Source organism: Zophobas morio, unplaced genomic scaffold, assembly GCF_036711695.1.
Source record: "Zophobas morio isolate AGI-343-1 ecotype UQ-CSIRO unplaced genomic scaffold, CSIRO_AGI_Zmor_V1 ptg000024l, whole genome shotgun sequence".
In the NCBI taxonomy this organism is placed as follows: domain Eukaryota; kingdom Metazoa; phylum Arthropoda; class Insecta; order Coleoptera; family Tenebrionidae; genus Zophobas; species Zophobas morio.
In genome coordinates, this window is record NW_026972129.1 from 5,021,696 (window position 1) to 5,046,757 (window position 25,062).

Genomic DNA, 25,062 nt, shown 5'->3' on the forward strand with positions numbered 1-25,062 from the left:
AGCCTTTGTTTCAGAACTGAGCTCATCTACAAAAAATGTGAAAGAAACGGTTTAATAATTATTGCACACACTAGAGACTAATTGCAAGCGCCACATAAAACTGATATTTTTTCATTACATTTTTCCGACAAGTTTAGTACTTACGCATCCGTAATATAATTTTCAAACAGGTGAAGATATTATTAATCACCATATAGCTTAACGAAAATCATTCTTTACAAAGGGCAAAAAATGAAGATACCATTTATAAGATCAGTAAAACTAACCCAGTGCAACGTCTGGACAAAAATCTGAAATTACATAACCAGTTAAATGGTTCAGTAGTAGTGCTGATTTAAATATCCTCAGATATGACGATCATACGGTATTTTAGGAATGTCATAATCTATAACATAATTATGTATTAGTGTAAATATTGATAAAAAGAAGAAGAAACCCATAGTATATCATAAAAAAATTCATTTTTATTACTTTCTTGCTACAACAAAACTATGACGTAACACTTTTTTTAACCACAAAATTAATATCCTTTTCCAATTTTGATAAGACTCTTGATCTAGTTCAGTGTGATTCTGGTTACATATATTTTTAACGTATAGCTCTCAAGAATAACAACACCTTACTTCTAAATTAATTAAAAATTAATGGACACACCCTCACATATTGTAAATATTATTTGTATGTAACTTTCAATATGTAACAATTTAAAAACTCATCACTTCAACGGCTAATATTATCAATAATAATAATAATAATTTAACGTCTGTGGAAAAACTTATTAGAACCAAAATGCCAGTGTTTCTAAAGCGTCACCTCAAAAAATCAGTGTTTTATAGAACATTATTTTCTTTTATCAATTCCGTTAAATGGTAAATTAAGATTAGATTCTAACAAAAATTGCTGTTCACGAAAGTGTATTCAAATATGGTAGCAAAAAAAAAAACAAATTCTTCAATAATAACTCATGAAGGTGTTTGTGTAGAACATATTCAGCGCACTGTTATTTTATCGTTATTATACGCAACACCTGTTTAAAACAATTATTACTAGCACTAGCAACAGTATTTTAAATTTATAAACATCTTATTGCCAACATTGCGCCATGGGAATATGAGCAGCAATAAAAGTGGTAGCGTGGTTTGAAGCATTATAATTAACTATTTGTTTTCACTTTTACAAACGTAAATAACCCTTCCCATAACGAAACTGTATAATAGTAATCACTCTAATCAGTAACTATTCTGTTTTGTTTTGTTGGTTTTGCACACGAATTTTATTTTGTGAACTAAAGTAACTACATATATGCAATACAAAAAATGAAAATCATCGACGTATCCTACAAAATTCTTTGATCCAACTTCCTTGATGCAGCCAGCTATCGAGTTAATCAGAGCATTACTTGCTTAAAACATTTACTTTCATTCTTGCAATAGCAAATAATGTAATCAGATATTTCTGTGTGTGCAACAAAACTTTTTTTAAGTTGAAACAATGAGAAGATTTTTTGCAACGAAAGTTAAGAAAGGAGAGACTTGGTAGATGTAAGGATAAGTTTTCATGGAGCTTACTCACTAACACTTATTTATTACGCTCACGAATTCAGTTTAAATATCATAGTACACCATAAATCACACATTTTATCAAAAATAACTTACTTATTAACAAAGATATGACAAAAACAAAATTTCATAGTAGGACGGAAAGTGAACAACTGAGCAAGAAAATGTTACAGTTATTATCGCCAGTAAAGTATAATATCGGCTCTTTGAATTGGTGAATTTGACTGTTTCCACACAACTCAGCTATAAAATTTTTACTTTACGGAAATCTACTTTCGTCTGCGAATTTTGATTCATTCTGTAAGTAAATAATAAAGACAAAGTGAATTATTTATTATACCATACACACAATTAGATACGACTGTTGAAAAGAAATTTAAAACCTTCATAGGCAGACATCCGTTTATTGCAAAATCTCATGTCAGTTGAGCGACCACTAAAATAGGCACAAGAAGGCACCATACTGGCCAGTTAATGCCGCTGAGAAGACAGCAGTTGTGGACGAGGTTAATAAACTCCTTAGACCTGATTCGCCCAGTATAGCTCTTTGTCTTCTCCTCTCATTTGTTTACCTACGCGTTATTTTACGACACTCTCAGAAGCATCTTTTAGGAGGACCGTAAGTCCAGTTAGGAAATGGTCATTATTGTAAATGGAACGATGTTACAAACGTTACAAACTCTCACATGATATTTTTAGATTTTCAGGTCGAAGACTGTTATTATTTTGCAATTATTTTTAAAACAGATTTCACCATTCACAAAAAATACGTTAAAATCTTGATGCAACTGTTGAATATTTTTCGAAGTGCGTGTTTAATGAGTCAGCTGAAAATTAGAAATTATTTCTATTATTACAGATGTTATGAAGGGCACCTCACTGGTATGTTTTCATGTTCACCAGATTTAAATTTTAAATCTAGAGGAAGATGTGGTGGCTACGTATCGAGTAAACTTCAGACTAAAAGAAAGCTTCGATTTTTGAAGTACATAAGGGATGTGGAAAATTGTCTCAGTTTCCAAAACTTTCAACATATACCACCCAAAGCTTACTTCCTTTCTAATTTTTTTTTTTTTTTGGTACACATAATCTATTATTAAGTCTCCCCATAAACAATACAAAAATTCTACTTAGAAGGTAAATATCCAATTGTTCATTATTTCACCTTGGTTATTAAATGATCGTTTTCTAGGACACAGAATTGTATACCTACCTATTCTTTTATATTGCAGCTCATGTACTATTATTTTACTAAATACAGTACATTTTATACCTTTGTTAATTGAAAGGTTACAAAACAACTTAACATGAAATTATTTTTCTCATCATAACGAATTTTTTATAGCTATTATTACAACTAGGGAAATATGAATACCATATTTCCCGAGGTTGGCTAGTTACATCCCGAGGGTGCAACCCGAGGGATGTATAGACAACCAAGGGACATAATTCATATTTCCCGTGTTGTAATCAATAGTTTTTTTCTGATTGATACAATATTGTTGCAAAAAATATTGGATTCTAAATTTTTGAATTAATCGGATTGGTAACGTTGCTAAGGGTGTTTGTAAATATCATGGTTGGCTGCTTTGATTGTCGCGTCCTGTCATAAATAAAGTTGATGAAATGTCGAACTACGTGCTATCACAAGCGGCGAAAGCCCGTGAATGTTTGATTCCTGTGAAATCTAAAGCTGCTTACAGTAAAGTGTATGAAGACTTTCAAGAATGGAGAAGAGAAAATTCGGTGAATGGTGTCGACGAAAATATTTTGCTTGCATTTTTTGAAGATTTGGTATTTTGCTGATTTTTGTTATTTTTGACGTATGACTAATTTATTCTATCCGTAGTCGCACAAATATTCACCAAATACGTTGTGGCCAAAATTATCGATGCTAAGGTCAATGTTACATTTAAGGGAAAAAACTGATGTTAAACTGTTCGATGAAGTAGAAGCATTTGTGAAGAATAAGAATAAAGGATACATTCCTAAAAAATCAGAGGTGCTGTCTCGACAACAGCTCAAAAAATTCTTGCGAGAAGCTCCTAATGACATTTTTTTGATGTATAAGGTAAAAATTTCATTGTGATTCTCCTCTATTAAATAGATTGTTACATCCATAATCTTGAAGGTCGTTTTAATTATGGAAATCTTTGGCGCCTGCAGAACGAACGAATTGGTGAATATAAATCAATTAAAAAATAAAAAAAATTTGTAGTGAAATATGACAATTCATATTTCCCTTGGGACAATATGATCATTTCATATTTCCCTTGGGAAATATTAGTGTGTTATGACATATTGTAACTAAGGCAATATTATTCAATATTGTATCAATCAGAAAAAAAATAATTTATATGAAATACATGTAATGTAAGCACGTTAAAAATTAGTTTATAGTCCGTATCGCCAGTATTTTCGTATATTTCTAAGATTCGATTTTCTGCCAAGTGGGTTTTTAATTGTTTTTTTTTTACGTACTGACTGTTATTATTCTATACTAACAATGGTAGTACAGTACAATGAGCATAATATGTGATATATGTTTTTTTTCTGTATATACTTGAGAATATATCTGATAAGGGGCAGTGGCGTAAATAGCACCCTCGCAGACCCCGCAAAACTGGGGGGGCGCAGCGCCAAAAGTACATATTTATATTACTTTTTAAAATTGGTGTTTGGGGGCGCTTACTATAAATTGCGGGGGGTATTGTCTGAATTCTTCAGACCAATTTTTTTAGTATAGTGTTTTATAATTAAATTTTTATATACTTTTAGCAGATAGTTTTTAAGTATTTCTATTATTACAGTTATTATTACGTAATATATTTATATATTTTTTATCTGCCTAACTTAGGACGTCAAAGTCAGTAAAAATCAGTTAAAATCACTGTGGTAAAAATTTCAGTACCCAACTTCAAATCATATATTTTCATACAACTTGGTACTCGAAGTCATTTCATACAATAAAACTGATCTCAGATCTTACCCAGTGCGAACATAGCACAGATAGTGAAAAGTACTAGCACTTTTTCACCGAAAAAGCTTTAAAGGGGAGTGATTAATTTAGTTAACTTTGTCGTCGTTTACATCATATTTAAATACATATATGTACCTATATGTAGTTTTAATTCATGGAAGAGTAATTTTCAGGGAGCATCGATTACTGAACCGAAGTGGTATTTTATTGGTTACAATAAAAATCTACAGTCATTAACTGTAATAAAATAATGACAGAATCCCTCCAATTATTGAAAGTAAATGTAATATATGCAATTAAAGAGGAACAAATTGACAAGTTGAGGACAAGCAATATACTATTGTTTTGTAACGAAACGACGCATGTACCCCATAGTCCCCCACTATGCTCCATGTTCCCCTATTAGTTTAATTTTAATTTCAGTAGAGAAACTATTATACATATATTTTGTACTATCTATATACATACAACATTATCTGTCAAAACTGGCGATAATTTTCTGAATTTGAACCACGTATGTACACCATGATAGTAATCCATGATGGAAGTCTGAACGTGTTAACCTTCCCGAAATATACGATTACGAGTATATGTAGTGAGATTTACACATGAACATAGATCTGATAATAAAAAAAAATGTTAATGGCATCAACAAAGACAATAAAACATTTTCTTTCAGATTTGCGTAACGGCCCAACAAGCTGAGTATTTCAACTGTATCACTGGGTGATCCCGGTTTTGCTGCATAACACCAATAACAGTAAATTTTTTTAAGCCCGGAGCCATACCTCTAATAATAAAGCTCTCACGAATAACACGACTTTGTTAAATGTCATGACTGTGCTAATTGCAGCAATATTTCAGTATCCCGCTTACAAATCGTAAACCACCTTAAATTGTTCTTGAAATTCCTAAAGATACTACTTAGACAAACGCATCAGTTATTAATAATCCACTGGAAACGTAAAATAATGAAAAATAGAAGGTGAAATTTGAGTACAGTCAAAATGCCTTTCTCATGTCCTTGAGCAATCTTCCTGTACTAATTTAGCGCTGTTAGGACAGGTCAAGGATTATGGTAAAATACAAAAGCAATTAAACTAACCCGGAACTCTAATTGCGTCATTTTTGCCCTCCAACTAACAGTAATAGTGACTTTTATAATATCGTAAATTGTGGAACATTTGGATTAATAGTGCGTGTATAAATTCACAGATATTAAGAAAACAACAGTAGTTATTTTATCGTTCTTACTGTACTAATGACAATATTATAACGGAAATATCCAAATACCGAACATAGTTGCTGCAATTTGACACACAACTGAGACTTTTGTAAAACAAAATGCTCTCTTCAACAACGTTATTTTCCAAATAAGCAAAATGCATAATTGTTATAGCAGTATAGAGACGATTCAGCCTTTAAGGATTTTTATAACACATCGATGAGCTTACTGTAAAAGCATAATGTGTGAACTTTTCTCATATATAGGTACATTTTAAAGAACCTAATTAAATTATACGATTAGAATTTAAATGTTACCTATCCAGGAATTTTAACACAAAAAAATGTTTTTCTTGTACACAGAAGAAGAACTTATCGCGATATGTACGGTTTATTTTCATTTAACCATTTCCGTCACGTTATTTTGTTTGACGTGTGTGTCCTATAATAGTCCGTCGATGTTCAAACTTTCGGGAATTCTGCAACTTTGAGAGATGACGAATAATGGGTTTCCGAAAGAGAAATTAGCGTTTCGCCAAATTGCAACCCGATTTATCAGGACCGTATTATCTGTGGCAAACTGTTCTCAGGTTTGGTCCCAAGTAGAAAGAAAACAACAAACTAGACATCCAGGGCGTCTTCGACAGAGAACAACATGTCAGAGACATCGGCTAACACTGTTATTTCGAAGGGCCGTTTTTCGACTACACGACTGATTACAGAAAAATGGGTTTCAGAAGAAGAAACAACATAACAATTGATAAAAATTAGGACCATCGTCACCTAAATAAGTCTTTCAGATTCATGCTGTGTCAGCCACAGTTGTTTGTGTTAAAATTTACTGCTGCTCACAAACGCCATAACTTGAGAGTGGTATCAAGAAAGATTTGACTGGAATGAAAAATGACATCATCAGGTCGTCTTTAGTGAAATATCATGATGTTATTTGGCATGAGCGATGGTCGAAGGGGGAAGCCGTAGGTTTTTCATGGAAAAGTATCGGGTGTTAGATTGAAAAAGTCATCAAGTTGGCCTTGATTTTTTATAAACATTGTGAAATACATATGTCTACAATAAAAGTCGTACAGAACTTAACCTCACTTTTTGGTGCAGCATAGGTTAATTAAGCACATGCGATTTTCGCTACGTTTTCTTCTATCAAAAATCAACGCCAACTCGATGACTTCTTCGATTAAACACACGTTATGTGCACTGAACTTTTGGTGTTATGATGTGAGAGGCGATTAGATACGGCCGTAAATCACCGTTGGTCTTCGTTGGAGGTTGGAGGTACCACAAACGCATCACAATACATCGCAGATAATGTAGAGGCGCCATTTCTTCCATATTTTCACAACTTGCAAAACAGTCCTGGACCACGTATTGCTAAGGTTACTTCAGAGCGTTTTGAAGAAGCTGAAGTCAATTTTCTCCCTTGTCCTGCAAAATTTTCTGTCCTATGCCTAGTTGAAAATGTTTGCAATACGATAGTAAGGAGATTTACGCAATTTATCTCGTCCTGCACGGACTCTGGGTACCAAGTATAGGTGGCATGGGATGAAATACCACTAAGTCGATGCCATGACGTATCAGGAAATGTATTTGTATTTTTTCAACATACAGTATACAGTGAAACTTTTTTTTTTCTTAAAATTACGGGTCAGATAACATTGAAATTCTAATCACTTTGTTTGACAGAGTTTAGTCTGTTTCTAAAATTTGAATACAAAATCATGATTCCTTCTTCGTGTTCTTTTACTTTTGTGATTCAGTATTTCAGTATATATAATTTTGGAATCGATTTACTAGAATAATATACACTTCTTTTTATGACGTCGTATGTTATGATTATTTTGTGGTATTTTATAACTTGATTAATAATAACTGATTATTATCAAAACACTTTAATTTACCTATAAGTCCGTTTGAAACTAACGTGTGATCAAAAGAAAAGTTCCATTGACTGTTGTTGCACAAATTTGCTCGTTCAACGCTAACTTAATAACTTTTTTTTTACTGATTGTATCTTATAACAACTAATTAAGTTCCCTAACAAAATATTAAATTACCTTACTTAATATTGTTCGTGTTATTAGAAAACTAAAATAGGAACTTTTACATACATTTTACTTCCAGGTGGTAAACTAAAGAAGAATTGTAATAAGATCCATCCAGTGAACGGCTACTTTCAGGTTTTCTCAACGTTTCATGATACTAGAATATGAAAAATAGGTCTCCCGTTTCCGTTTATCTGCCTGTCGTCTTTTTGTCGTTTATATCGATTTTTAGTAGACAGATAATCTCCGAAACTACTGGACTTATTGTTGTCAAAGTTTATATGTACATATTTTAGGAATATTGTGCAGATGGTAAAACGCTAACCAAAATGTGTTGACATCGTCTCAAAATTGTACGTAATAAATGTTATTTAAATTTTATAAGAGAACATACTCCTACAATTGTGGTTTATGAATCCGTCACGATTTTTACCCTAGACATTTAGATTTTTGGGAAAAAAATCACGAACGTTTTAAGGTTATCGTAAACATGACAAATCGTTCATCAAAATTTATCCATTAATTGCTTAGACGGTGTGACTCAAAAAATTTTATGAATGAGGCAATTTATTTTACTGGACAAATCAAGGACGGTTCACTCCATTTTCCAGAAAATCTGGGAATACAGTACTTACTGTCATTATTAGTATTACACTGAGTGTCCTTGCTAAAAATATTGATGACGTTTATTAAACACTACACACATATCTTTATTTTAACTTATAGGGATTATCATAAAAAAAAATTGACAAAATCAAATTTTATAATTTTTCGAAAAACATGAATAGGGGGAAAGTTTTGTCTAAATCATATTAGACCAATTTTTTTATTTTATATACTGTGTGGTTCGCGTCTGTTCTGGGGATAAGTCTTTTAGTAACGCCGCTCCATTTTATTATTGTTAGCTGTGTCATATTTGATAAAAAAAATTGATATTTTTTTATTTTCATTAAAAACAAAACTGCATGGGGAGAGGAGCACTTAAAAAAAATGGCCAGGTTAAAAATAAAGACTGATTCTCTCTGGCAGTCGATCACTCCAATGCATAACCACAAAAAAAACTGGATTTTATAAATTTTCTTTTTGCATGGAGACAAATTATTTTATTTTAATTTGACTACAACGGCCCATTGTTTAGTTCCCGTCACGAGTTCCCGTATTTATCAAAAGAAAATGTAACGCTGTGAGAAAGCTTATTATTTATTACTGTGTACCGTACCGTTACATCTTCCGTCTGTAAAACTTACTAATATTGTTATGTCAACTGTCCTAGTCTTTAAATAAATAAAAAAGACTTGAGTAGGTGAATAACAGTTACTTTTTGCATTAGCAAACAACTGTTTTGCAATAAGTAATTAATTAACATTAAATAGTGATGTTAAAACTTCTTTTAATACGTTAATTATATTTTGTAAAAGAATAATCTTCACACACAATAAATTCAGGCAAAAATTTCTTTTCAAATATTTGATAAGCTATTATAAGTTATAAGTAGTAATATATAATGAATTCAGTTATTGCAAATATTATCTGTTTCTTTATATATTTCACGGAATATATAATTAATGGCAGGTGACACATTGCAACCACCTGCTTAAAAACTGTGTGCATGCAAAAAAGTCAGCAACAACTAATTCGACAAAGACAAGACAAAAATATATTAACACAATTCTCAATCTAACAGGGCAAGTTCATTTATTTTTACGAAGACATATGTATGTACGACGTCATTATTATTACCTAATAAGTATGTACCTCTGCTAAATCAACAAAGCATGAAACACTGCTCTACATAATGAAACAAGAAATATGCATAGGTACGGTTAAAACATCAACGCCAGCCATATTTCGTTACATGTCGGTGGGTTCCATGTTGTCATGTTGTAAATTGTTTAAACAAATTTGATTACTATTTAATAAACCACTGTGAAACGTTCAAAATTTAACGGACAATATAATTAGATAAATTAGCATATGGGTCTGCAAAAATTTTAACTATATTTTCTTGGAGAATTTTGCAATTTACTTAACACATTTACATCTTAAGTAATTTAAAACTATGTTCATTGCACAATGGGACAGGTAGGTAACAACAAACAGAAAAAGGTTACATATAAATATTTGGACAAACATTGTGGATAACAATGATCCCGTGTTCATAACGATTGCAACACTAGTTGCAATAATATGCTAATACCAACTAATCGGCTTCTGTTCTATCGGTAAGATAGGGTGGTAAATATACCACATACAACAAGAGAAACGATATGCTGTTTTATAGTCTTTGTAATTTGCAAATTTTTGGAAATTATTTTTAATACTTTGAGAAATATCCTCAAATAAAAAAAAAATCATTTTCGAGGATTTTAAAGATGGCTTTTATTTTCCCAGCATTAAACTAACTCCTTTGTAAGAATTATTTAGAAATAATTGTGACGAACATGCCATTTTTTTTTCCATTGTAATCCAATTCTCGTACTTCTTGCCATTAAACTCCCTTAGTGGGAAATATGAAACTCAACAGCTTGCGTGCGCACATAAAAAAACTGATGAAAATTTTACCAGTCTTGAATTTGAAAATTATGAACGTACAACTTCAAGCGAGTGAAACGGTTTGGAAGGCAGCATTAGATATTATTCACTTTCTATTTTGCATAATAATGTTATTCAAATTTAAATATACAAAATTACTTCAACTTCTTACTCATGCCATCACATGTTTTGCCATGATTCGACAGGACTTTTAAAAAATTCTTTATTAATGAATTAATAAAATTAATTTTACCAACACAAGAAACAACTTCAATTTTGTGGAATTCTATTTTCTATATTATTATTATTATTATCGATTTTTTACTCGTATTTTATGTCAAGGCATCAAGAAATACATTTGGTTCAGACACAAATTTTATCGTAGTCACTTATTACAAGAGAATTATCTTAAGACAATTTTCTTCAGTCCCTTAGAATTGCCAATTCAAATTGCATTAATTTGTTTTTTTTTATTTCCATCATCTAAATAATTAATTTAAAATATAAAACTATGCATTCACATTCACGATAAATTTAATTCATTATAACATGAATGTAGTGAGGAAAAATTTTCGAAACCTTCACTGGTGAAATTGTTTGCTGATATTTTCAATGCAATCTCTCGTGCAACCTACAAGGTAGGCTTTTATCTTAATTACTGTTCGAGTAATTATATTGTACGCTAATTATCCGCTTAATTTCTGTTACAAATATGAGAACCCCATTAAAATATTTTCCAACAGATTTTAAGGTAAAAAAAGCATAGTCATGAAAATCTATCATCTCACAGTAAAAAAAAATTAAAAACTACATTGCATAATGTACTATCTGTACTTCCACACACACAACAAGGAACACATTGCAAACTAACCACCCAAATTGGTATTAAAGACAAATCCGAGTAGGACATGTTGAAAACGAGTTACGAACTCCATGTTAAGATTGTGCCTTGACATTTAACGACCATTAAAGAGCTTTAGAAATGATCATAGAATCGTGTTGGTACTATGACTTGATAGGAATGCAAGTATAAAAGCACAAAATAAAATGTTGAGAGGAAAATATGTTCGTGTCTATATTATTGTATGTGCTTTCGAGCAAAAATGACATTTAAAGCAATGCCTAAAGATGGAATTTGAGTTAATTAAAGCTGTCTTACCAATTGTGGTACGCTATTAATATTTTAAAAACACAGGAAACGAGATATAAGTAGCTACTTAGTGACTGCAACTTGCCTGACATCCAATTTGCAGAAAGCAACTATTTAATATCGTCAACAAAAAAACCTACACACAGAAAGTTTTTAAATGAAAAGTAATCAAAAACATAATTAGTGACGTACGTTCTAGTACTTCCACGAGTAAGTAAATAGACACAAATTTTAGAATTCTTTGGCGATAAATATTAAATTTTATGTGTTTAACTGTAATTATTGTTATTTCATTAATCAGATGACTCATTGTAAAAGACCTACATGAAAAACTAGTAACTTTTAAAAAATCTGCATCAATGCCATCAACTTTTAAATTTCGTTAAACTATATCTTACCTGAATACCCACTCTGACGCAAAAAATGATAAAATACCTAACCATTTGACCTATTACGACATTACCGTTAAAAATTTATATTGTTACTAATTTTATTAAAACATGCATGTACCCTACCAACAGTATTTTTCAAATAACTGTAAAAATATGCTTATACAAAATAGCAAATTTACAAGTATTCATAACTTGTCCGAAAAAATTCCTATATTAAATTTAAAGTGCTAAAATATACATTTCTGCAAATTTTTCGCGCTAGTATAAAAATGTAACATGTCAATACAACAAAAAAAATGTTCGTCAATTTTGGAAATTTATAATTACACTTGAAAAAATAATTTTAAAATGAAAATTTAACAGACAGTGGCTGCAAACGTCATGTATTAACAAACGATATGTCATGGATAAATACCTTTGATGACTAAAACAGCTGCTTAATAGAATATATCCAAAAGCACTTATTAATTACATGTCACAAAAGTCACAAACACGCACACGAAAAATAACCTTTTTTATATATAAACAATAAAACACAGTATCAACACGATAGTACGGTTAGTAACAGAATGAAGAAAGAAGAAAGCGCTGGTTGCGAGCTGGCGATCACGTGACAGCGAGTTCTTGCAGGAGGGAGCACGTCCACCGGACATCCTTTCAACATCCTACGAAATCGTAATAGTAAAGTCTTATTCGAAAGCACCGAAAACGTCATAATAAAACATTTTTATTTATTTATTTGGAGTATTTCATTGTGCATACAATGCCATGAATTATTAGTAATAAATATGGGTCATCATTCTGAGAGTATATCTAATTATTATTAGAAAAAAAAAAGTTTATCATAAACAAATGACGATTAGGTATACAGTGCCTTTTTTACGCTGCTGATAGGGATTTACGTGCTAAAAACTTTGGGTCGTGTCAATGAGTTCCCTAGAATTTTCAAGTGGAATTTGACAAAATATTAGATTGGTATTTTATAAATCAGTTGTAGTTCATTTTATCCTGCAGAAAAAATAATTACGAAATTATAATAAAATTTAGCTTATGCTCGTCAAGTAAAATGTAGGTAATTTGTACCGAATTTAATAAATTATTTTGGTTCTGATTCGATGATTATTTTGTTATGTGCGATAAAATGAAGTGGCATTGATTTATAAAATACTAGTCTAATATTCTACATTTTACTTGAAAATACCTGCTAGAAAACTCATTAACATGACCCAAAGTATCTAGTACGTAAATCCCTATGGAACTAAAAAAAAGACACTGTATATTTACTTTGTTCTAACTAGGAAACCATTTAAATGGTAAGAGTTATATCTTACGAATTGTAGAGTACTGTGTACTCTGTACTGTGTACCGAGTCCACAAATAAATTATTAGTCATAAATAAAAATGATCGTGATCATCAACCTTCCACACAATAATTTTTTAACTAATAATTAGAATTTGTTTGGTTACATTTCTGTATCATATTTAGCTATGTCAAAGAGTTAATCAATTCAATGATCTTGTTTCAACTTAATAAAATGTCGGTAAATGAAAACTAGCTGTATTTACGAATTACACGTTCGGAATATGCATTAAGGTAATCACCTCTCCTATTTTTTTGTAAACTTTTCATAAATAACTGGTAAATACCATAATCGTAAGATGGTATATAAAAATTAACAACCAAATTTTGTTAACAGCTGGAATATACAATTTAGAAACCAGTTTAAATAATTAGGGTTTTGAAAGTAAATTGCATTGATAAGTATAAGAGAATTTCTTCGTGAGTTTGTCTGTCGTTTGTTTGTAAAGACGCGGAAATCTGAAATGATCACCGCTATTTTTAGCAACAACAATACTATTACAACTATCAACAAATATCTGAACCAAAAGTCCTTGTTTGAGTTTTAATTTCGAAAAAAGGAATTTCGAATGCCGATATCAGTGATGCTTCAGGTGCGTTTATCATTATCAATGCAGAGGTCTATCAGCGTCAGTGCCTACCAATTAAGTGTTCATCGGTTTAATGAACACCATGTTGATGGTAATTTTGGTGAAATTTAGCAAGCTCCTATTACGCCACGACCACCAGGAACTGGCGGAGGGACAACACGTGAATTCGTATCCAAAAATTCAAATACTCCAACCATACGCAAAACCGCCTCAACTGAAGATTTTGTTCTATATCATATCATATATACATGGTACACAGCGCTGGAGGGGAGACCAAAATATTTAATCCACCAATTAAAACCAACTAAAAAAATTGGTCTAAAGAGTTTAGACAGTACTTCCCTCGCTGTCGGAAACTTGACGACTGCATGCCTATTATGTTTTTTTTTCTCATTACATTTTTGTAGTGGGAATTTAAAAAAAAATTGTGATGACGTCATCAACATTTTTGCAAGGACACGTATATCAGTTGGGATAGATGTAGTGTAATACTAAGAATAAAATTATTGTGTTCCCAAATTTTCGGGAAAATGAATTGGGTCGTTTTGAATATTGATTTCTTATAATCAATAAAATAACGAAACAATTTACTCACGTATACGGCGCCGGTGTGTAATATCAATATGAGGGGCAACTGAAAATCGTTTATGTATAAACATTCTTAATTTAAGATGACAAGCGTAACAGCATACGTAAGAGCCAAACAGAGAAACTGTAAACAAAACGACCATCGGTTTTATTGCTTCGACTTCCGCTTATTATATAAAACATTGCGTTTTATTTTAATTCTTGACGGTGAAATTCACAATTGGTTGATTATAAACATGTCTATTTCGCATTCGCGGAACCAAGTGACCGCATAAAACAAATGCAGGTCTGTAATGTTAAAGTCGATGTAAATAAGCGTGCTGCTCTTATGTTTCAACCGAGTTTTTCCTTTAACAAATTTTGTGTCTACCAAATTGGGTTGGTTGGGGTGTAATACTAATAATAAGTGTTGCCTTTAATTTAATCAATAAAATAAATTGACTTCATTAATTTTTTTGAACCACCTCTTAAGAAAATCTAAAAAATATGAATGGAATGATAAATCACAAGTACAAACTCATCATATTTTTTGCATTTTAGATAGGATTTATTCAGCAAAATTTAAGGGTGACGTCATCAATTTTTTTAGGAGGGATGAACAAATACATTTTGAACAAAAGTTTACCATGCTTATAATAACTTTAAAATATTCCCAAGATTTCAAAGCATTCGGTTTTGTAATTCCTGATTAAATCGATAAAATAAATTCACGCCTTCATTATTTTTTTTGAGTCACCCTGCATATGCAAATCCAAAAATATGAATGGAATGATAAATCACAAGTACAGACTCATCATATTTTGTACATTTTAGATACGATTTATTCGGCAAACTTTTGAGCTGACGTCATCAGTTTTTTGTAGAAGATAACCAAATATATTTTGACTAAAAATTTATTATGCTCTTTATAACCTTACAACATCTGCAAGATTTCAAAGCATTCGGTTTTGTAGTTCCTGATTAAATCAATAAAATAAATTTACGCATTCATTAATTTTTTTGAGTCACCCTGTATATGCAAATCGAAAAAATTTGAATGGAATGATAAATCACAAGAAGAGACTCACCATATTTTGTACATTTTAGATAGGATTTATTCAGCAAAATTTTGTGGTGACATCATAAATTTTTTAGGGGGGACGACCAAATACGTTTTGATCAAAAATTTACCATGCTTATGATAATTTTAAAATATCTTCAAGATTTCGAAGCATTCGGTTTTGTAGTTCCTGAGTAAATCAGTAAAATAAATTTACGCTTTCATTTATTTTCTTGAATCACCCTGTATATGCAAATCCAAAAGATATGAATGGAGTGATAGATCACAAGTACAGACTGATCATATTTTGTACATTTTAGATATGATTTATTCGGCAAATTTTCGAGCTGACGTCATCAAGTTTTTGGAGGGGATAAGCAAATATATTTTGACTAAACATTTATTATGCTCTTTATGACCTTAAAACATCTGCAAGATTTCAGAGCATTCGGTTTTGTAGTTCCTGATTAAATCAATAAAATATATTTACGCATTCATTAATTTTTTTGAGTCACCCTGTATATGCAAATCCAAAAAATATGAATGGAGTGATAGATCACAAGTACAGACTCATCATATTTTGTACATTTTAGATATGATTTATTCCACAAACTTTTGAGCTGACGTCATCAAGTTTTTGGAGGGGATAAGCAAATATTTTTTGACTAAAGATTTATGATGCTCTTTATAGCCTTAAAACATCTGCAAGATTTCAGAGCATTCGGTTTTGTAGTTCCTGAGTAAATCAATAAAATATATTTACGCATTCATTAATTTTTTTGAGTCACCCTGTATATGCAAATCCAAAAAATATGAATGGAGTGATAGATCACAAGTACAGACTCATCATATTTTGTACATTTTAGATATGATTTATTCCACAAACTTTTGAGCTGACGTCATCAAGTTTTTGGAGGGGATAAGCAAATATTTTTTGACTAAAGATTTATGATGCTCTTTATAGCCTTAAAACATCTGCAACATTTCAAAGCATTCTGGTTAGCAGATTAAAAATTAAATTTCAAAATATTGTTTTATAATTTTGATTTTTTTTCCAAAAATCTGGACGTTTCGGGTGAAAAGTCGATTCAGAGTTGTAAACTACATGTGTAGGACTATGTTATTTTATACAATTGAAAACCCATTTACTATGTACAATTTTGAAGTGACGTCATCGCATTAGTGGTGGGGATGATTAGACAAATTTTGGTTAGCGTTTTACCATCTACATGATATCTACTATATATAAGTACAAAATTTCACAACAATCGGTCGAGTACTTTCGGAGATTATCTGTCTAATAAAAATCCGGGACAACAGACGGACAGACGGACGGACAGACGGACAGACGGACAGACGGACGGACAGACGGACAGACGGACAGACGGACGGACAGACGGACAGACGGACAGACAGACGGAAATGGGAGACCTATTTCTTCGTCTTCTAGGGGTCATGAAAGATCGAGAAAACGTAAAAGTAGAGAGTCGGCCGACGGACTCGATTACAATACTTCCTTTGCTTACGCTCGGGAAGTAAAAATAGCCGTAAAACATTGCTAAACTAGTTCAATACACTAATTTTCTCCTAATATTAATTCTAATAAAATACGGAACTAAATAGAGAACAGAAACGGCAAAAGACGTAATATCTTTATTTTCGTGCAAATAATAATCTGTTACCTCTTTTAGACTTCATGTCATGGTAATGTGTTATAAGTTATAGTGCATATGATTCGGCCAAATGCCAACCACAATCAGAACAATGCTACATACTAATTCAAAAGATTAAATGAAAAGACAGAATGAAAGTTGATGTTGCTGAAATACAATAAAGACGTGCCGTGAATGTTAGTCTGTACCTAACCGTACAGCCGTGGTTGAAAAATACATGAGTTCTACCAAATTAGATGACCACTGGTAACTTATTAATTCATCGATATGAAACTTACAAGCTTTACTGAGATAAAACTGATTAACTTTGTTAACAATGAGGGCGACATATCGCCCAGGGTATCTGGATTACCTGAATAAGGTATTAAGATTCCACCAAGCGTATCAGATCTCAATGCCTCGATAGCAGTAGGCAAATATACCAACATTTTTCAGGCAGAAATGTTTGCTTTGATAAATCTGTGGCAAAATGTATTCAGATGCTTTTCACTTGCATATTCACAAACAACAAAGTTTCGCTGAGGGTTTTGCAAGCTACCAGCATTGTTTAAGTATACAAACAATTAAGTATATATAAACAGTTACTGAGCGCAACAAGAAAACTCTGCCTTACTAGATATCTGAACCCCTGGACTACGAAGAGAACAAAAGGAACTCTACCAGTTTCGAAAAGCATCCGTAAAAAAGGCTTAAAGTGTGTACAAAATTAAGCCATCTTCGAGAATAGCGAAGTTTAAAACAAGTAAGAAGGTGTTAAAAGTTCGTAGTTATGATCTCAGAATTATTGTGGAGCTGTTGACAGAGCACAATCTTTGAAACAAACTCATACGTACATATGTACTATTAGGATTATCGGTGATTTAAAATCGACGTGGGTAAACTCAACAATTTATTTCTTACTAAATCAAATTTACACGACTAACTGCACAGCGATTATGTACAAAATAATTCCAGCGCAACTTGACTGAACTGGCTGAATAATAATAGTTCCCGAAGGTGGCCTCTATTTAAAGCCATACTTTCCTTCTAGAAGTTCCGCAATCGAGGTGTTTTTGGATTGCCCATCGCGACTTGAGCTTCCAGACTTTTCTTCAGAGAACGTTGCCAGGCCGACGTCACCGACGATGAGTCATCACCGACGTACATACTACCGATTCACATGTACAATATACGTAGCGGACGATAACTAATAGGCATAGGCATATGATTCTTATAGCTAGACCCTGATATAATAGAAGCACTCTACAATGTTCCAAAAAATCAGTTATCAGTTATAATAAAATATGAATACTAAATTTGAAGAAAAAAAAACAAAAATGGTTTAATTTATTATCATTGCAATGCTATCTTACATTAGTTGTAAAATCTTGTGTTTTCAAAACACTTTCAAATGTTTCATTTTACAAAGTTTAATAATGGTTGCTGCTACAGGCTGTTGTTACTACTTTGTTTTGTTAGTGACATGACTAGAGTTGCCTACTACTAGTTGATTCACGTTTTTACTAGAAGTTATTACTCATAGTAAAAACGTGATTCTGCGTCTCTACTTACTTATTATACTTAAATAAATCAAGATAGTGTCATGTTTCATCAAGTCCTAAAGACAAAGAAAGTGTTTTAAAAAAGGACATCCTGAGGACGAAAAAAAGCATTTTGTTAAACTATTTGCTTTTACTTAGGTCGAGAATTCAAAATCACTTACTGAATATTTTCTTATACATAGAAGCAATAAAAGCACACAGAATTAGCTGAATAAAACTGAAAAAATTAAAATTCTCCAAAAACCTATATAACGGGTGAGCAAAAACAAAATTTTGAATCTATACTTGATCAATCCGATTGTGTACAAAAATGATTGAGTTGTAAAGTCTTTGAAGTTTAATTTCAAATTTTAGACAGCTTTCATAGAGAAATAGGTTAAAAATCTAAGAATTTAAAAGTACCGGCATACGTTTTCGGAGCGATCACGTTCACCCGTTATATGAGATACATACTACCTGACATGGGAAGTGCAACACTAAAAAATAATCTCATTTTTATACCAGGTGTTGGTCTTCAAGGGATAAAGAAATGATCCAAAATTCAGATATACGAGTATTAATAAAATTAGGGCTAATAATGTGTTGGCCACCCTCGATGTTGAACGCACTCAAATGCACGTCTGGGCATCGATAAAATTAAGTGGTCAGGGTTTGTTTGGGGTAATTCTTTCCAGATCGTCTGAATTTCCTGCTGAAGTCGAGCCAAATAAAATCTGTGCAGGATTCTGTAACTTTGTATAATGGTTGGCCCATCATATATCACACATGTTCTATGGGGTTGAGATCGGGAGATCGAGGTGGCCAAGTTAAAATGTCGATGGGTAACATCGACGATATGATCTCAGGTGAACAGTAAGTTGACGAGTTCGTCCAGATTGGTTTTAGTGAACAGTGTCTAAATGAACACCATGTGGAATCTGAAGTTTACTAAAGAAGTGGCCACTAGGACTAAGTTTTTCACCGCGGAAGAAGCGTCTGTAGCAAGCGAGTACATGGTCAGTCGAAGTTGCTACAAATACTACAGATATAAAACTCTAGCAAGAAGATTAGAGATTAAGTTTCTGTTAGATGAAGGAGGGATGTTCGTTGTCCTACCAAACACAAGAGAAGAACTTGCAGAGGTCGATGACGTTATTGATGAAATTCTTAACATTTCTGTGGAAGACTACCAAGACGCTCACGTCGAAATAGAGCTCCCGGAATTTAAGCTTTCCTCACTGGTTGATTTCAAAACTGTTCTGCAAAAGTGTGGCGTCAGAATACTCTTCCAGGCCAGCGAAGCAGATCTCAGTGAATTAGCCGAAGATCTTCACGTTGATGCAATCTTTCAAAAAGTGCATTTGAAAATTGATGAAAGGGGCTTGGAAACTACTAAAAAAGATCCTCTTCAGTGGAACAATAAAGTTCCTTTTATACTCGCAACGGAGAAAATTGTGGAGTTTATCGTCGAACATTCTTTCATATTCTTCATAAAAATCGAGGATGTCGTTGTATTTGTTGGAAGAGTCGTGAATGCGATTCTCTAAACTGAAAAAAATGAGGGTTTTTGTGTGTGATGTATTGAAAGTTTTAGCTAATTGTTGCTTGTTTATAAAATACTACAGGACATATGGTGTTTTTCTTTAGCTAGCATCAGTAGTCTCCAATTTGTCGAGTCGTGGAAAATCGATCTCATAAAGCCAATATTCTTAGGCACCGATCTTGGCGTTCTGTCGTCTATCTTGACGGCCCAGCACGTCTTCTTCTTTGATCCTTGCCTTCTTCAGTCCATGCTCGCTGTGCTCGAAACACTGTTGAGGCATTGACTTGACGGACAATTTGCCGATAGGAGGCACCACCTTCTCCAACCTAATAATAATTCGACGTCTCGAAAAATCGCTTATTTGATGAAATTTACGAGCTTTTCTTCTTGGCGACATTGTGTTCTACCACGACATTCAGATTATGTGAGAATGACAGTGAAAATGTAGCCAACTGGAACGTAAGGTGTCATTTGAAAATCAAAAAATCAAAACAAAAACTAACTGCTAGTCTCACAAAACCTAAGAAATACCTACAGAGTCAACATTTTACACATTTGTTTACCTAGTGAAGCCCAACACCTGACATAGGTAAACATCAGGTGACAAAAATTATTATTTTTTGGTGCTGTGGTTCCCATATCAGTCAGTACACTACCAAAGTTGCACAGGGTTATTCACAAGAAGCTCTGCGCCTAAAAAACTCTAAACACGACTAGAAATACAACTCCAAAATCACATTTTTTATTTCACTTTTTTTTGCGTACAATGTAGTTGTCTGTTTTTTTATAACAACATCAAAGTAAAGTCAAATACTACCATGTTAAAGCTCACATGCCGGTAGAATTCATACCAAAGGTATTTAAATGACGAAAAAACTGATATTTTGATATATGCTCAGTGTAGAAAAAATGCAGCTACGGCTTCACGTTTATACAGGATCGCTAGAATATACAGGGTGTCTCAGAAATAAGTACATTAATTTTAACCAGTAACAGAACTTGTGAAACGGAACAACTTTTTTATCTAGCATTTTTTCGAAAACTCAAGTCGAATTTCGAATTTTCCCACCCATATATTCACGAATCGTCTATGTTCACCTTAAATAATAACTTAAATAATAACAACACTACAACAATGAAGAAGGTACCCTAGCAACCGTTTTGACACTGACAATCATTTTTATGTCAATGTTTTTACTAAACGTTGTTTCTTTAAAGTTTGTTTGGCACAGATTTCTAATTTATAGTCGAAATGTGTTGAAATGGCTTTGTTTTCAAATCTGGAATGCACCGATATCGTTTTAACGTACGGTGAAGCTCGGGGAAACGGCACTCGCGCCCAACGAATTTTTTCAGAAAACCTCCCAAATCGTCGTCTGCCAAATGCGCACAGTTTTAAGAACGTTGCAGCATTTTCGAGAGTACGGATCTTTTAAACCTGCACCTCAGGATCGGGGTAAGTTACGTAGTAATAGAATTGCTAATATTGAAGAGGCTGTTTTGAAGAGTGTCGAAGCTCGACCGGGCACTAGCACGTATCACTGTCTAGTGTGATGTATCGGAGAGTAGTATTTGGAGGATACTCAGAGAACAAATGTACCCCTTTCAGGACCAGAAAGTTCAGTTATTGAAACTAACAGACTTACTACGTTGGCAAAACTTTTGTGACTGGGTTAATAGAAAAATAAACGAACAAGCAAATTTTGTATCTCTTATACCATCAACTGATGAGGTCGGTTACACGAGGGAATGTGTTCAACACCCACATTTGGTCCGATGAAATTCCGTACGCCATTAGGAAGCAGGATTTTCAATTTCTCTCTAAATGTTTGTCACATTGACAAGATTAGGAAAATACGTATCCTAGTAACTGTTTTTGACCATAAATTATTATTAATTATAATAATTATTAGTGTCCATGGGTGACTGAGGATCCATGGGCAGGTAACCTTAATTGGGATATAACTTTAACAATTTTTAACTTGATAATTAAAAAGTTCTTGACAAAACTTTACTAAAAAAAGTTGTTGAATTCAATGAGCTCTATAACTGATTAAAATTAATGTACTTATTTCTGAGACACCCTGTATATGGAAACGGTTAAACATCTTGAGAACCCATTGTACCTATCCCCAGTAGCAAGCAATATTTTTCTAATATTTATACAAGATTGATATAATATTAAATGTTGACTAGATATTACAAATATTTTTATAATATTTATTTTATATTTATAAATTTATATATGAATTTCAACATATATTACATATTTATGAAATGTCTTTTTATCAAGATACCGAACAACAAAAATGAAAAAAAAAGTACCATGTTGGGACAACTTGTAGGTAGTTTATTTCATAGGATTTTTATTGGAGCAATATTAAAAATTGATTTGAAAAAATACCAGCTATTGTGAAATTGACCCTATTCGAAATCTGGCTTTGCAAACTATTAATTGCTCATTAAGAAGTGATATTTTTTTTATTTTTGTGAACAAAATATAACAATTTTATTCATCATTTTTATAAAACTTACTTAAATTTGCGTTTCACCTACAGATGCGCTTGCTCTGCTGGAACGCGTTTGCGCAATGTGCAACATATACATATTTTCTGTTATTGTTGGTGGTTCAAAAAGTGTTTTGTGTAAGTTCACGGTATTTGTCCTATTGTGAATTGTGATTATCGGTACTGCGATAAATTCAGAATAGTGTAGTAAATACCGTTTTGTCAAGAAAACAGCACTAAACCTACATAACCTCACTTCTACATGCAATGCAGAAAATGCAATTTCTCAACACGTAAGAATATTTAAGAGGTTAATTAATATTTCTGAATATAAGCATATTATAAATGTAGAGACAAAATGATGAATGTCCGGGCGCAACCAAAAAAAAGAAGAAATCGAGTTAGAAATTGCGGGAGATACGCAGAAATTGGATGAATTGGTAAGCATTTATTATTATTATTATTATTATTAACTTACTAGTTAAGTTATAAACTAGTTTCAGACTGATACTAATGTTTATTTGTCAGGAAGAGAAAACGTAAAAAAACATGTATGCAATTTTGAAGAAATTATTAATAGTGAACCAAACTGCTTTCAAGTTTTCAGGGCAAGGAAAAAAATAAGCTCTCTTTTAGTGAACTCACAATTAACAAGGCTACAATATGTCAAGTTATGTGATTTCTTAAAAATTACGAACTTTGTAAGTTAATTTAATTGTAGGTACCACACGGAAACGTCACAAAAACGCCACAACTACTGAAATTTAAAAAATGGTAGGACCTCATTAAGCGCAGACAAAAACAAGAATGAATTCTCATCGAAAAAAACATGAGGTATGATTTTTTTTATTTTAATTAATTATATCGCTTTTCAATGAATTGGTTATAGAGCAAATAATTATTAATAAATATTTCTGTATAACGATTGAAATGTAGCAGAACATTGTTAATTCCATTGACAATGTATTTTTATTTCATTGTAAGTTGGCAGTGTAATTTTATGTTTAAAAAATTTATATTGTGTTTCACATCAGGTGATTTTTTAAATTTATGCTCTGGTTGCCCATGAAGCTTATGCCAGCAGTTTCAGTTTCACTGCTGACATAAGTGTCATGGGTAACTACAGCAGAAATAAAAAAAAAATCACCTGGTACAAATTTTCAACGAATTGGTTCTAGGACAAATAATTTTTAAATGTATAAATATTGCCGCAATGTTTCAAATACACTGTTATTTCCAGTGACAATGTTTTTTGTGTTTAATAAATTTTATATTGTATTCCATGCAAGTTTTTTTATATCCATACGGCCCTTTCATATGAAGAACATTTATTAAATGTTCTGAACTAAATAAGTATTAAACATTGAAAATAAATATATATTCAATATTTAAAACCAATATTGATTTTCTAAAAAAAAATCTGTCGTTACCCATATTATTTAAATGTTAGAACTTCAATATTTATTACATATAAAATGTTACTGGGGTACAATCAACTGAAATTAGGTATAGGGGTGCTCTAATTATTATTAGTTAAAAATAAATGTAATAAATATATAAAAATGTCTTTGCTTCATTTGTTTTCGAGATCCATGGCCAACTTTTTAATGGCACTACCATATAATTAAAAATTCATTTATAAATAGAGCTTTTTTTATTAATTCACTGATGTAGCACAATCATACTTTCTTTTGATTAAAATGGCAAAATAAATTATTTTAAATAAGAATAAATAAAAAAACATGGCATAGTTACCTTTGCAAATAATTTTAATTTGACATGTAAGATGTTTCTTGAAAAAATAATGCATCTATGTGAAACTGAGGGCATTTTGAGCATCTTTTGTAGAAAACAGAACTTTAATTTTGGTTTCGGTTATTATTGGTTGATGTTTAATTTATTTATTGTTTAATTAATGTCAAATTAATAATTATTAATTTATTTAATTACCCTAAAATCGCGCGTATAGTCCGCCCCCGCGCATAGTCCGCCCTCACACATAGTCCGCAGTTTTTAAATCTCCCTCCTAAAAATCAGATAGTCCGCAACCTCGCGTATAATCCGCGGACAATGTGCGTGTCTGTATGGTTCGATAAGGTTCGATATTTGCTACCTATTTAGGTACCTAAATTTAAGTATCTAGGTACTTTTGAGAATCTTTTTATTTTTGTTATATATTTTATTTTTCATTTATATTGAGAATGCCCAATAAATTTTTTTATTTTGCGTTTAAATTTTTTGTTGGTTTTCCTACAGCGTATAGTCCGCCCTCGCCTATAGTCCGCCTCGCATATAGTCCGCACCCGGCGTCAGGAAAAACAACGTATAGTCCGCGGACTATACGCGCG

The 25,062-nt window shown here is 32.1% G+C and overlaps 2 protein-coding genes and 1 long non-coding RNA gene across 3 annotated transcripts in view; 2 read left to right on the forward strand and 1 right to left on the reverse strand.

Annotated features, from left to right (window-relative positions):
* The window catches only part of LOC135134952 (uncharacterized), a 77,037-nt gene extending 64,593 nt beyond the window's left edge, over positions 1-12,444 (reverse strand). Inside the window, exon 1 of the mRNA XM_064063861.1 lies at positions 12,310-12,444. The gene's annotated coding sequence lies outside the window, so the exon portion shown is untranslated. The remainder of the gene's footprint in view (positions 1-12,309) is intronic.
* A 7,149-nt stretch (positions 12,445-19,593) lies between these two features.
* LOC135135341 (serpin I2-like) lies at positions 19,594-20,211 on the forward strand. Its single transcript, XM_064064371.1, has one exon. It carries the CDS (start codon positions 19,594-19,596, stop codon positions 20,209-20,211), a length of 618 nt encoding a protein of 205 aa, XP_063920441.1.
* Positions 20,212-22,785: 2,574 nt separating this feature from the next.
* On the forward strand, positions 22,786-23,944 carry LOC135135419 (uncharacterized). Its single transcript, XR_010281535.1, has 4 exons — positions 22,786-23,007; positions 23,066-23,154; positions 23,212-23,548; positions 23,604-23,944. It is a non-coding gene; the product is annotated as an uncharacterized LOC135135419 (long non-coding RNA).
* Positions 23,945-25,062: the final 1,118 nt, after the last annotated feature.

Coding starts and splice junctions, on each gene's coding strand:
- LOC135135341 (XM_064064371.1), top strand. CDS start 19,594: ATGTGGAATCTGAAGTTTACTAAAGAAGTGGCCACTAGGACTAAGTTT.